The sequence below is a fragment of the Corythoichthys intestinalis genome, chromosome 12 (genome assembly GCF_030265065.1).
Source record: "Corythoichthys intestinalis isolate RoL2023-P3 chromosome 12, ASM3026506v1, whole genome shotgun sequence".
In the NCBI taxonomy this organism is placed as follows: Eukaryota; Metazoa; Chordata; class Actinopteri; order Syngnathiformes; family Syngnathidae; genus Corythoichthys; species Corythoichthys intestinalis.
Genome location: NC_080406.1, coordinates 20,019,099 through 20,033,753, shown reverse-complemented (window position 1 = coordinate 20,033,753; position 14,655 = coordinate 20,019,099). Strand labels below are relative to the sequence as shown.

Here is a 14,655-nt window from a genome sequence, read left to right as displayed (position 1 = left end):
TTAGACATCGTTCTCAGAATGACAGGTTCTTATGATACATAAATATAATTGTCACTAACATTATGGTTGTCAGGTCATGGGCCACATTACTTGTCAAACAAAAAAGAACAAAACAATGGCTTTTAAACAGGAGTGTGTACACTTTTTTACTGCATTGTAAGTGCATGGGACAGTCTGGATTTCAGGTTTGAAATTGGGTTAATGGCTTTTTTATGAATATTAATGTAATTATTTTAGAAAACTGCATTTCAGATAGTGAAAATAAATTCTTCGTTGGCCTCACGTCTGACTGTAACAGTAGTTAAGAAAATAAGGATCTCTGACCGCTTCACAGCCGCCCAGTGGACTCTGTGACACTGTTCCCTTCAGGGTCAGTGGGTATCTATACACACGGGGTGGGTGGTGGTCCTCATCTCTTATCCCATTTTCTCCACTGCTCACAGAGGCAGAAAAAAAAACTGCGGCTGCGGGATGAGTCGAGCGTCAAGAACACAACTGAGTGCACACTGTGCTCCCCATGTTATTTTCCACACAACGTAAATATCAGGCCAGGCTATTTAACTGGCTAAGTGATGCGAACACCCCGCTGAGCCCCTTAAGCCACTTGATGCCAGGCTAGTGTGTCAACACGGAGAATGACTAAAGGACTGATATACCAATGGTTTGCATGATAAACATATGTGGAAGATGATCGACTAATGGGCCGCCAAAATCCTTATATAAGGATAGTGAGGAAAAGTTTTCCGCATTTTTAAAATGCCAGATACTAAGGGTGTCCCTGATCCTATCACGTGGTCGAAAATCAGGCCCAATCACGTCATTTTTAGAAAAACAGAATCCCGTTCTGCCATAAGCCACAACAAGGGATAACTCTTCATTTGCAAAGAAAACTAAGGTCTGATTTGGATTCAGCACTCCCGAATTACGTAAAAACAAGTGTTTGAATCAATGCAGCATTTGCCTTGGTGTAGCAAAAATTTGGGTGCACGAGACCAAATGTTGCAACAGGCAAGCAAATAATTTAGGGCCCTTGCTCGAACTTTGAGGGGGATTTACCAAAAATTTATCGTTACCGAGATGGTTCACGATGACCGATGTAATTTTGACCATGTCGGTAAATTCGTTTTTTTTTTTGTTTTGTTTTTTATGAAACACAAAAATTAAGTCTTTTCAGCCCGCTTTGACAATGTGCTGTTCGGCTATGCTCGTTCCCCGAATAGAAAGCAGCCAGTGTGCTTACGTTTGAAGTCACGTAGCTATCAGGAAATCAAACAAACAGAAGCCCAGTATGCTAACGCTAGCGGCTAACGCTACAAGTGAACAGTGTTGTTAATCTTACTTTAAAGAAGTAATCAATTACAGTCACAAATTACTTCTCCCAAAAAGTAATTGCGTTAGTAACTCAGTTACCTGAATGTAAGAGTAATTAGTTAGTTGGCAAAGTAACTGGTGATATTTTCATTTTTTTTTTTTAAAAAAAAACAGGTCAAACAATGTGAAGTTTGAAGGGTTTTTGGGACAATTGGCCCTAGCCCAATTCTTTATCCTAAACTTAACTAAGCACAGGGGTATTGCAGATATTGCAACGACGACATAGTAACCTTTGCTATGTGTGGAAGTCATATAATGTTGTGAATCCACTGTTAAAGTTGTTAAAATTGCTCCCGTTATTGCATTTGTTCCCTTCTGGCTATTTTCGACGTATAAGTTTTAAAACTGTTTCATCATTTAAAGATAGATTTAAGTTAGGTTTTGCCGATTTAGGAGCATTTTAGATAAAAAGTTACTTAGGTTCGCGAGGAAGGTTCTCTACAACAGAGCTTTCCTGAGAAGTCTACTGCTTTAAGACGGCGGATGTTTACTAACGCATCTAGTTCTTTATTATACATGTTGCTAATGCCGCTGTGTCTGTCATTTGCATCTATATGTGATATCTACCGAAGCATCACGTGGGCGTAGTTTGTAGGCTATCGGCTACAGTAAGGTATTATTGGAGCCACTAAGCATAGTAGCATTGCATTTGCAACGGCGTCACACTCCCTTGCCTCTTCCCCACTCTTGCTCTGCTTTCACATCTCCTTGAGTCCGTCTCAGTCATCCAACATCGTAACGCATAGTAATGCACGCCTTTCCTGCCTCAGTATCGGTAATAGCGTTGCCAAGATGAGAAAAGTAATTAATTGGATTACTCGCTACAGAGGAAAATAACGCCGTTAGTAACGCTCTTATATTCTAACGCCGTTATTAACAACACTGCAAGTGAACATGATGGAGGCGGATAATAGTGAAAGGGCTACTAGTAGCCAGGCCAAAGGCCTTTCGAGTATAGCATTAGTCGACACTCATAGTGTGATGTTGGTGCCAAGAAAGAACTTGACGTCGAATGTCTGGAAAAATTTTGGATTCGAGAAGCATGAGGTTGCCATCACCACCTGTGACAGCGACTCTAACCTTGTCAAAGGGGCTGAACTTTGTGGATTGGGCACAGACTGCATCTAGCAATCAGTATGTTGCGTTATTTTGTCTATCTGTGCGTGATTTCTCTGATAGCTTTTATGATGGGACAACAAAAAATTATAGCCCAAAAGTGTAGACTATAACATGACCATTTAATGGCCACATGCTTGCTTTTTTCTGTGTCAGTACACCCATCAAAAAATCTTTAATTTTTCATTGGCATAAGAGTTAGAGCAGTACAGCTTAAGGTGTGTGTGTGCGTGCGTATATTTTAGAAAATGCTATGAAAAAAAAAAACCTTGAAACCTTGAAGTAAACACTTGTGTTGAGTAATCATGTCACAGCAGCCATTAACAATAAGTTGTCTGATACTCGGTCCTCTGTTTGAAGTGTACTTTTCAAGCCCTTTTTGCTGTAAGTCATTTGTGTTACAATGGCATTTTTGCACAGTGGCCATATTGATATGTTAAATTTAAAGCTGGTAAATAAATCAACGAAAAACGGTCAATTTGTATTTCATTCCTAGATTCAGATTACAACAGTCCGCTTGGGCGAATTTATCGTTATCAAGGTAAATCTACTCAATTTACCATGATACCGTGGTATGAAAAAGTATCTGAACCTTTGGGAATTTCTCAAATTTCTGCATAAAATCACCATCAAATGTGAGCTGATCTTTGTCAAAATCACACTGATGTGAAAACAGTGTCTGCTTTAACTAAAACCACCCAAACATTTATAGGTTTTCATATTTTAATGAGAATAGCATGCAAACAATGACAGAAGAGGGAAAAAATAAGGAAGTGAACCCTCTGCTTAAGGAGACTTAACGAGCAATTGAAACAATTTTTTACCAAACAAATTAAGTTGGGTGTGCCCAATCACTGATGAGTGGTTTAAAGCTGCCCTGCCTACTATAAAACATACACATGGTAAGAACTGTCTTGATAAGAAGCATTGTCTGATGTGCATCATGGCTCGGTCAAAAGAGTTGTCTGAAGACCTGCAATCAAGGATTGTTGATTTGTATAAAGCTGGGATAGGATACAAACCCATCTCTAAAAGTCTGGATGTTCATCAATTGACAGTCAGAGAAGTTGGCTAGAAATGTAGAGAGTTTGGCACTGTTACTTCTCTCCCAAGGAGTGGCTGTCCACCAAAGATGACACAAGAGTTCAGCGCAGAATACGCAGAGGTAAAAAAAGAACCCAAGAGTGTCTGCTATAGACTTACAGAAATCACTGGCGCAGTCCAATATCTCTGTGCAAACATCAACTATATGTAAAATAAGAATCGTGTTTATGGGAGAATTCCACGGAGGAAGCCACTGCTATCTAAAAAAAACACTGTTGCTCGTTTAATGTTCGTAAAAAGGAACTTGGACACGCCACAGAAGTTTTGGCAAAATATTTTGTGGACTGATGAAACCACAGTTGAATTGTTTGGGAATAACACACAACGTCATGTGTGGGGGGAAAATAGAACAGCTCAACAACATCAACACCTCATCCCCACAGTGGAGCATGGTGGAGGCAGCATCATGATTTGGGGCTGTTTTGCTGCCTGAGGGCCTGAACAACTTGCAAATATTCATGGAAGAATGAATTCAAAAGTTGAGAAACTTTCATGTATTCTTGCACCCAGATTCGTGTTGAGTCTCCTGTGGATGTGCCGATACTAAATACCAATCAGATACCTCTGCAATTATTAAATAATTTATTGATTTATTATTGATTCTTTCTACTCATCAGGATCATTTGCAGGAAAACCTGAGGCCCTCTGTTGGACAGCTGAAGGTAAAAAGAGGATGGATGCTACAACGAGCCAATGATCCATTAAGTAGTAAATCAACTTCAGAATGGTTTCAGAAGAACAAAATGCACGTTCTGGAGCGGCCAAGTCAAAGTCCAGACTTCATTGAGATGCTCTGCCATGACAGCGATTCATGCCGGACATCCCAGGAATCTGACTGAACTACGGCAGTTTTGAAGAAAAGAATGGGCCAAGATTAGTCCTGACGATGTGCCAGACAGGAAGCATCTGGTTAAAGTTATTGCTGACAAACGGTGGTGGTGGGGGGGCACAAAATACAGAATGTGATGGTTACCTATGGTTACCTTGCTTATTTCCCCCCTTCTGTCATTGTTTGCATACTAAGTATCCTTATTACAACATGAAAACCTATAAATGTTTGGGTGGTTTTAGGTAAAGCAGACACTGTTTTTTCATCTGTGTGATTTTGACAAAGATCAGATCACATTTGATGGTGATTTTATGCAGAAATGTAAAAAATTCCAAAAGGTTCAGATACTTTTTCATACCACTGTAAATATATAAGGCCATATCGCCCAGCACTACTTTGAGCCCTTAAACACCTCTTAAAATACAGCGGGACAACTACTAGTATTTATACACTTGTAGTGAGTGAAAATACAACTTTGCGCCCACAATTTTGGATCACAACAAATCAGGCTAAAGAAGAGAATTATTTTGCCTCTTAGATCATAGTCAAATGCACCTACTTAATCCTATCAGCTCAAAAAATGCTTTCTAGAAGAGAAAGTCAATCCTTCCTCCATAACTCTAACTTTATTATCTTAGTGAAGGCAGAATATTTTGTGTAAACTCCTATGTGAGCAATAATATGACACCCATGTGTAAGAGTTTACATCACTTTGTGTGACAGACCTGATCGCAGATGAGCTCCCACTTCTTCTCATTGTCGTACTGCCGCAACAGGCGAGCTTTGTCGGGAGGGAGATTCATCGAGTTCTGATGGAGAGAAAAATGTCACAGTTAATTGGCTGTGAGTGATGAAATATCATCACATCACAGGGCCGCCATCGACGGCTGAGGAGCCAGATTGAAAATGAAGCCACACACACAGAGAAAAGTTAACTTGAGCTTTATTATCTTTGTATGAGCAGAATATATTACTGAATATAATTTGACTGTGTAGCAGTGCCAACAAGCTTATTGCCACCAGTTACAAATAAATCTATAAAGTAGCAGAAATGTAGAGGTGTCATAAAATGAAGTTCTTCAGGACTATTTTTACTGCAAAAAGAAAACCTGCTAATGAGGAAATGTCAAAAGACATGAAGCGCTATAAAGGCGCTCAACACCTCAGACGAAATGAGATTTCTGCTTTTCCAAGGAGCTCCAACTAATGTGTATAAGCTCTAGGACCATGGCAAACAAGCTGATAACGTCCATATAAACTATTCTGAACTTTCTCCTGATAGTGGTTTATATGGAATTTCAATTTTATGATTCCAAGGATTTTGTGAATGTGGAATGACTAATCTAATCCATGTGTTGTCATAAATCTCTGTCTGAAAAATAAGGTCAAATCTCATTCAAAAGTTTTCACACAAATACTTGCTTCATTGAACTTCCTTTTTCAACATCTGCTTTATATCCAGCCACCTTTACAATTTGGGTAGAAAGTACTTTGAGGCCTACGTATGACAGTCTCCCAAATGGACTAGGGCTGCAGCTATCGATTATTGTAGTAATCAGTTAATCGATGAACTAATTGTATAAGTAATCGGATAAGGAACATTCATTCATGGCACAAGGAGCATAAAAAATTAAAATACCTGAGCCTCAAATGGTATAAAAAAATAAATAAATGAGGATCTAAATACAACAAAAGAACAAATGGCTGACTTACATAGCAAAAGTCCGCTAGCTTAAATGCTATAAAATGCTATGGGTTTTTTTGCAATGCAAAACAAAAGGTTCAAACACATATTCCCATAAAAACAGCTAAATATACTGATAAACTAAATTACAAATGCATTAAAATACATTAGCTCAAACAAAAACTTAGCTTATGTTGGTCTTAACAGGGAGCAGCTGGATTCAACCATGTGAAATTAGTCAATTCATATTCACTGTTGCCACCAGAGAGCAGTGTATCCACCCAAATTCATCAGACTAAATGCAAACACTTTCAAAACAAACCATTACAACCCCACTTTAAATAAACAAATACTCGAAGCAGCAAAATTTAATTCAAATCAGAAAATGTTTTCATTGAATTACTGGAGTTAATCGATTGATCATTGCAGCAATAAAATTGACAGTCTACAAATCTCTTGTACTTTCTGGATTATGTTTAGCGTTTGTTACTTAACAAATTAGGCTGCAGCCAAACCACGTTTTTTTTTTTTTTTTTCTGGTCCTGTTGGTGAACTTTGTTTCCTCTCAGCTTTTGTCTGGACTACATGGCCAATTAATTTAAAATTCAAAGATGAAAAAGCACAGTTGGACCTCACAATTGGACAACTGCTAAATTGTAAAAATTCTTGTGTGCTTCTGTCAACTAGTAAGAACATCGCTCTAGCAAAGAACTGATTCATACAACTAAACTTGCTTGACAAGGCTGGTTTGAAAATGGTAGTTATATTCAGTACAAAGACAGGTTTCAGTGCACCCCCAATTTCCCCAGCAGGAATGACCAACAAATTTGATTAGTATTCAACAGATGCTACAGATTGCCAGACTCAATGCTGGGAATTAGGGGGAGAAGCCGGAAAACTACCTAGTTCCAGTTTCCTTTCCCGTAACCTTTCATCTTATTCAATCCAACGGATGTTTATATTCGTTACTGGAATGCAATCCTTAACTGCCAATGTTGCATCAAACACGGTTTTCAATGAGTACGCAGTGAGTAACAGATCCCTGAAGATGGCATCACGGTTTGGATTCAAGATAAGCATTGATTTTTGAGTAAACGATAAAGATTAAGAGGCAAATCTTAGCTTGTGATGTCAACTTTTAGGGACAGAAATGCCTGAATTTTGAAGCTAGACAACTTTCGGCCAATCAAATTTGAACAACGCATGTTTGGGTATCATCAAAGTGCATTCAGTTAATAAAGTTAATGGGAAATGTTATGTACACAAGAACAGTACAAGCTAAAAACAAGAGGTTGATAGGTTGGTTTTCATTTCGAGGGGGACACAATATTCTTCGGGTTCTTAAAGATACATCAAAATAATAATAATAATCATAATAATTAGGGCTGTCAAACGGTTAAAATTTTTAATCGAATTAATCACAGCTTAAAAATTAATTAATCGTAATTAATCGCAATTCAAACCATCTCTAAAATATGCTATATTTTTCTGTAAATTATTGTTGAAATGGAGAGATAAGACAAGACAGATATATACATTCAACATATAGTACATAAGTACTGTATTTGTTTATTATATCAACAAATCCACAAGATGGCACTAACATTATTAACATTCTTTGTGAGAGGGATCCACGGATAGAAAGACTTGTAATTCTTAGAGGATAAATGTGAGTTATTATATTGTGACTATATATTGCCATCTAGTGTATTTGTTGAACTTTCAGTAAATGATACTGTAGCGATTTAACTGTTCTGCCCAAATGCATGATGGGAAGTGGTGCAACCATGATTGTGTGTGGTGGGAGCAATTCATATATCGTCTTTGCGTTGGGAACAATACAGGGTGTTAAGAAAAACATCAACTCCTGTCATTGTTCCCCACGTCGCTTCCCAAAATATTTCTAGTTGTTGTGGGCACGGCTCCACCGACTGTTTGAATCTACTCTACTCACCTGAAACTGCCTCTTAGCTCTGTATATAAGTAAAACAGCACCACTATAGGTTGTTTGCGGCAATGCGTGAGTGGGTCGTGCCGCGCATGCGTTAACTGCGTCAAATATTTTAACGTGATTAATTTTAAAAAAAATAATTACCGTCCGTTAACACGATAAAATTGACAGCCCTAATAATGCCATGGGATTTACTAATATATAGCACTTTTTTGGACACTCAAAGACGCTTTACATTGCATTATTTTTTTCACTCCGCAATTGATGGTCCTAAGCCACTAGTGTAGCCACAGCTGCTCTGAGGCAGTCTGAGAGAAGCGAGGCAGCCAATATGCGGCATCGGCCCTTCCGACCACCATCAACCACCAGAGGTAGAGTAGCCAAATATTTTACTGAAGTAAGAGTAGCATTACTTCAAAACAATATTACTCAGGTAAAAGTAAAAGAAGTCGTCCAAAAAATGTAGTCAAGTAAATATTTTTGTTTGATTTTTTTTAAACTTTCTGAGCACAAAGTTATCTATATGGACTATTGTTATAATGATACTGTACAATAAGCCATGACTCATTATATAACCAAAATGAGCCAAAGTAATTAAAACAAAACAAAAAAATAATTGAATCCAGATGAGACAAAAAAAAAAAAAAAAAAAAAAAACATAAATAAAGCATTATTCCTCCAAAGAGCATGAGTGCCCTCTGGTGGAGAAAATAGTTCCGAGTTTGAATAGTAAAGAGTTCCTTCATAATTACTATTTAAAAATTAAAAGGATCATATCTCCGTTCTTCCGTGGTCAATCGGTGCCAAATAAAAACTGGGAAAGAAGTTAAAATACGCGCTTTCGAGTCATGTTGAGGGCAAATACTTCATTTTTTACGGTGCTTTAAAGACAACACATGATAGAACAGGCTGGCGTGAAGATAAAAAGGCAAGCTTGCGTCTGATTGGTATAATTGAGACATACGATTATTGTTGCGACGTCTCATCAGAGAAATCGGCAGCGCTACCCCGGTAATACACCAGGCACGTCTCTACTCTTGGCATCGGCAAAAAAAAAAAAAATATTATGTCGAATAAAGAGGAAAAATGTAACAACTCTTGTGTAGCCCAAAGTAAAGGAGTACGTGTAACGTTTTTTTCTTCACAAATATACTCAAATAAAAGTAAAAAGTCTACCTTCGTAAAACTACTCTTGGGAGTACGATTTTCTCAAAAAGTTAGTCAAGTAAATGTAACGGAGTACATGGAACGCGTTACTACCTACCTCTGTTAACCACTCGTTCTCGCACTACATATAGTCCCCGGGTTATGACAAACCCAATTTACGTGATTTCGACTTTACGTCTCTGGAGTCTTGTCCGCCATATCGTCTCGTAAACAATAACCTTATTGTACTACACATTATCTTTTGGAAATGTTTTTCTTTTACTTTATTTCATCAATATGACTGTTCTGCCTTTTGGTGAAATGTGTATATTATTATAATGTTGACTTTTGTTTTGTGACGCATGCTTTTATTTTGGCATAGGAAGCGTAGAGCAGGTAGTACTTCCACACGCGAGTTAAAGCGTAAGTGCACACGAAGAAGACTATTAGCGCACACGAAGAACAGCAAATTTGCACCTACGAAGAAGTTGCACAGCCAAGTGAGAGAGAAAGAGGGGAAAGATTACAGTTGAGCTTGCTGTCTAGCTATGACTTAGCTCCAATGTCTTGGCGAGGAAAGTACGTTGACGTATAAGACATGTTTTTCGATAGTTATTTTTTATTTTAGGGGTACTTAAAGGTTTACTTCAAATTTAAGTGGAAATTAGGGTTACATCGCCAGCGTAGGAATGGAACTTGCTCGTAATCCGGGGACTACCTGTAATTCTGCACAAGTAAGTGGGGTGAAGTACAGTGTATCACAAAAGTGAGTACATCCCTGGCATTTCTTCAGATATTTAACTATATCCTTACATGGGACAACACTGACAAAATGACACTTTGACACAATGAAAAGTAGTCTGTAAAGATGACCTGATCGATTGGCATCCCAATCGATCGGGTCCGATCACGTCATTTTCAAAGTATCGGAATCCGCAAAAAAAATCGGACATGCCTTTTTTTTTTTTTTTTTTTTTAATTAAATCGTTTTCTAATTTTATTTCACGTTACAGACAAAATGTCTTACACTCATCCAGAGTCTTTAGTTTTGGCTTAAAGTAGGACTGTCAAATTTATCGCGTTAACGGCGGTAATTTTTTAAAAAATTAATCACGTTAAAATATTTAATGCAATTAACGAATGCGCTGCACGATCCACTCACGCATTGTCGCGTTCAATCTATAATGGCGCCGTTTTACTTATAAATAGAGCTAAAAGGCAGTGTAAAATGAGTAGAGAGAATATTGGCAGTGTTTGGAGCCTTCATTTAATTGGCTAAAGCCTTAAAATCCCCCTCTCAACAATTAAAAATATCGTGGGAAGCAATGTAGGGAAGAAAGATAGTAGTTGATCTTTTTCTTAACACCATATGTTATTTCTCAACGCAGAAAAGATATATCAATTGGTGTCACTACGCACAGTCATGGTTGCACTTCCCATCATGCATTTGGGCAGAACAGTTAAATGGCTACAGTATAATTTACTGAAAGCTCAACAAAACCACTAGATGGCAATATTTAGTCACAATATACAAAGTCACATTTATCCTTTAAGAATTACAAGTCTTTCTATCCGTGGATCCCTCTCACAGAACGAATGTTAATAATGTAAATGCCATCTTGAGGATTTATTGTCATAATAAACAAATACAGTTCTTATGTACTGTATGTTGAATGTATACATTCGTCAGCGTTTTTTTCATTTTTTTCTTAATGCATTGCCAAAATGTATATGATCGGGAAAAATTATCGGGAATGATTGGAACTGAATTGAGAGCAAAAAAAAGCAATCGGATCGGGAACTATCGGGATCGGCAGATACTCAAACTAAAACGATCGGGATCGGATCGGGAGCAAAAAAACATGATCGGAACAACCCTATTAGTCTGTATATAATAAAATAAAAAGTAAAAGTTAATTTATTTCCCCCTCAAAATAACTCAAAATATAGCCATTAATATCTAAACCCCTGGCAACAAAAGTGAGTCCACCCCTTAGAAACTACGTACATCCCTAAAAGTCCAAATTGAGTACTGCTTGTCATTTTTCACTCCAAAATGTCATGTGACTCGTTACAGAAGTGCTGTCAGCATTGCTGGAGAGCTTTAAGAGGTGGGGGGTCAGCCTGAAAGTGCTCAGACCATATGCCGCACTCTACATCAAATTGGTGTGCAGGGCTGTCACCCCAGGAGGAAGCCTCTTCTGAAAACGGGGGTCAGCCTGATAGTGCTCAGACCATATGCCGCACTCTACATCAAATTGGTGTGCAGTGCTGTCACCCCAGGAGGAAGCCTCTTCTGAAAACGGTACACAAGAAAGCCCGGCAATCTCACCAGAGTAATCCACGTGCCTTGTTGACAAGTCTTCAGCAAACTGTTTGCAGGGCTTTCTTGTGTACCTTCTTCGAAGAGGCTTCCTCCTGGGGTGACAGCCATGCACACCAATTTGATGTAGAATGCGGCGTATGGAAAATGACAAGCAGTACTCAATTTGGACATTTAGGGATGTACATAGTTTCTAAGGGGTGTACTCACTTTTGAAGCCGGGGGTTTAGACATTAATGGCTATATTTTGAGTTATTTTGAGTGGAAAATAAATTACCTATCATATAAGCTGCACACAGACTACTTTTCATTGTTTCAAAGTGTCATTTTGTCAGTGTTGTCCCATGAAAAGATATACTTAAATATCTGCAGAAATGCGAGGGGTGTACTCACTTTTGTGATACACTGTATCTTGCCCAAGGGTACAACGACAATGGCCACAAATGGGAGCTGGAATTCAACCACAGGTCCTTCAATCAGTAGACGATTCGCTCAACCAACCGCTCAACCACCTGTGCCACCGTCGCCCCAAAATGTCCAAAATGGCTCAGATTATGGGGAACTGTGTTCTGAAAGTAGCTGGCATTGAGTGTGTTAAAATAGAATGACAACTGAAATTTTGGTAAGGAGGTTTTCTGTGTTATATTTTGCGATGCACTGGCCTGGGACACAGAAAGGGTTTCAGGAAATTTTAACCTAGCTGAGGTGTGCTCGGCACACTTGAGTCAGCTGTGGTCGTTTGGTGAAGGTCCAAGTCAAGCAAAGAATTACTTGTACCAGTCTACTTCACGTCGTCTAAACGCTAATGAGCTGGGACAGGCGCTCAACACACTGGAGCTCAGGTTACCTAAAATCCACAACCACCGAATGGGGCATGTCGGTTTGTGGGCCAAAGTTGTAGAACTAGGTGGAAAGTGACATTTTTGGAACGTGACGACATAACCTCATGCGTCACGACTAAATTGACTGTCACGGTTAAATTACGAGGTTAAGGAATTCATTAGGTCAACTGATAACACAAGAATAAATGTAACGGATGGGGTGACGTGGACGGGGGTGGGGCTGAGATCAGACCACAATGATACATTTGACTCATTAACCCATGCATCTAATAGAGCCCAAAAATATCACATGGTCTGACAGCAGTCCAAAAAAAGACAGATCAGAAACGATCGAGTAACAGATGCACTTTAAAGCATTTTTGTTCTACGTCCTATAGCTGGATGTAACTTATCCCATAATAACTCGTCGCCCACAGCAGCTGCTCATAATCTACTTGGCAGCTGTAAAGATGGCTAGACTCAATAAAGCTAAACAGCACAACACAAAGTGTGTGAATTTAGTTTAAGGAAGTTCTGTTAATACAAACATACACAAGCAGCTGCATCTTGCTAATACCAAAGCCTGAAATTATAACTCTGCCTGTGTGCAGAAAGCATAACTGAAAGCAGTGACCCATAGCATGAGACACTCCCTGCACGCAGTAATAAAAAATCAAGATGACACAGGGGGAACTCCAACAGACTTCACTTGCAGCCAGCCCACATCTGTACTGCAATGTTTTCAAATTTGAGGGGTCACATTTTAGCACAATTTGTTCTAATGGTTGCGGAATGACGTGAAACTGATATAGCCCAGATTGGTCAAATTACACATTGTCACTATTCAGTAGATGAATGTAGTACAAAACAAAGAATCTAGAGAAACTGTAATTAAGTGGACTATAATTAGTTGGAAGCCCAAGGGCTAAGTAAAACTGACCTGAGTTCTGAAACGGTTGCTATCCTGATTTCCAGTAGCTAACAGGTGGAGCTACAATGCACTTTTACCCATGAAGTTTTGTGTTTTTTAATCAGTTTTCTGTAGTACTTTGCGATTATGTGAAATAGGACATTTGCAATATTAGCTTTCGCTTTGGATAAACTATTTCCATTTTTTTTTTTCATGCATGCCTTACGACCCAAACCAGTGACTGAGAAGGGGTGTGACCAAATATCTAAACAGTGACATATTCGTCACATTTTGTTCATTTTAGGGCATTTTCAGGTCACTTTGTGTTAAATTTCAGTCATTGCTAGGGGTGTAACGGTACACAAAAATCTTGGTTCGGTACGTACCTCAATTTTGAGGTCACGGTTCGGTTCATTTTCAGTACAGTAAGAAAACAAAATGCAAAATATAAATGCGCTAGTTGTTTATTACACACCTTTGTGCTTTCAAGAATAGGAACATTAGCCTATACAAAGCTAGAATTCTTCTCAAAATGTGGCGGGTATTTAAAGATAATCCAACAACAATTTGCCTTTCAGACCCCGCGTATTGGTCAGCTTTCTTTCTAAGAAAGAAGAAAAAAGAAGTTCTGTGCTAAAGAGAAAAGCAATCCCAATGACAAAGATTTTAACATGTATTTTACAAATGAAATGCCTCAATGAATCTTTTTTTCCCCTTATGAACAGTTTTCAAAAGCTTTATTGGTGGATTTTCTCAAGTTAAAGCGCCACACAGAAATTAATAAATGTAACTGTGTAAGCAGGATCTGTGTACTATTCTTATTATTTAATTACAGGTGTTTTAGCTCATTTAAATGTATTTTATTTAAATGGGCTATTATTTATTTTGTTATGTGTTTATATTTTACAAATGTGATGTAGTATTCATTTATATTGTATATTTTAGTTCCTATGTGAATATTAGTTCCTACTTGTTTTGTTGTGGTAGGAGTGTTTTGTATTGAACACAGGGCCGTGTTGGTTACAGCAGTAAATCAACAAAGTGAACTGTGCCCCGATCTACCACTCAAGAGATCTGATGACTCAAAAAGTGGGTTACAATTGCATATTAGTTTGAAAATCGCCCGGATCCACCGTATTTTTACACGAGTGACTTCCGGTCAGCCCGATCCTAGTTACTGGTAGTAGTATTGAAGCAGGAGGGTCGCGTCTCGCGTCAAATAATGAACTCTGCCGTCCTTTTCGCGTGCGTCGTGTTGAGTCGCTTCTGGGACGCGTCTTAACACGTGGCCGCACTGCGACTGGTGTGCATTGGCTGATTGACTTCAAAGCCCGCGTTTCACTGCGTTCTCGCGGCGGCCACGTTGTCGCGCCGTTGACGTTTCTGGGTTATACTGTCCT

At 38.6% G+C, this 14,655-nt stretch overlaps 1 protein-coding gene across 7 annotated transcripts in view; it reads right to left on the bottom strand.

The window, feature by feature from the left end:
* Nucleotides 1-14,655, bottom strand: part of fmnl2a (formin-like 2a) — a 168,025-nt gene that overhangs the window by 111,775 nt on the left and 41,595 nt on the right. For all 7 annotated transcript variants that reach the window (XM_057852649.1, XM_057852650.1, XM_057852654.1 and 4 more), the window contains one exon: nucleotides 5,146-5,229. In XM_057852649.1, coding sequence (XP_057708632.1) covers nucleotides 5,146-5,229 — 84 coding nt within the window. The remainder of the gene's footprint in view (nucleotides 1-5,145; nucleotides 5,230-14,655) is intronic.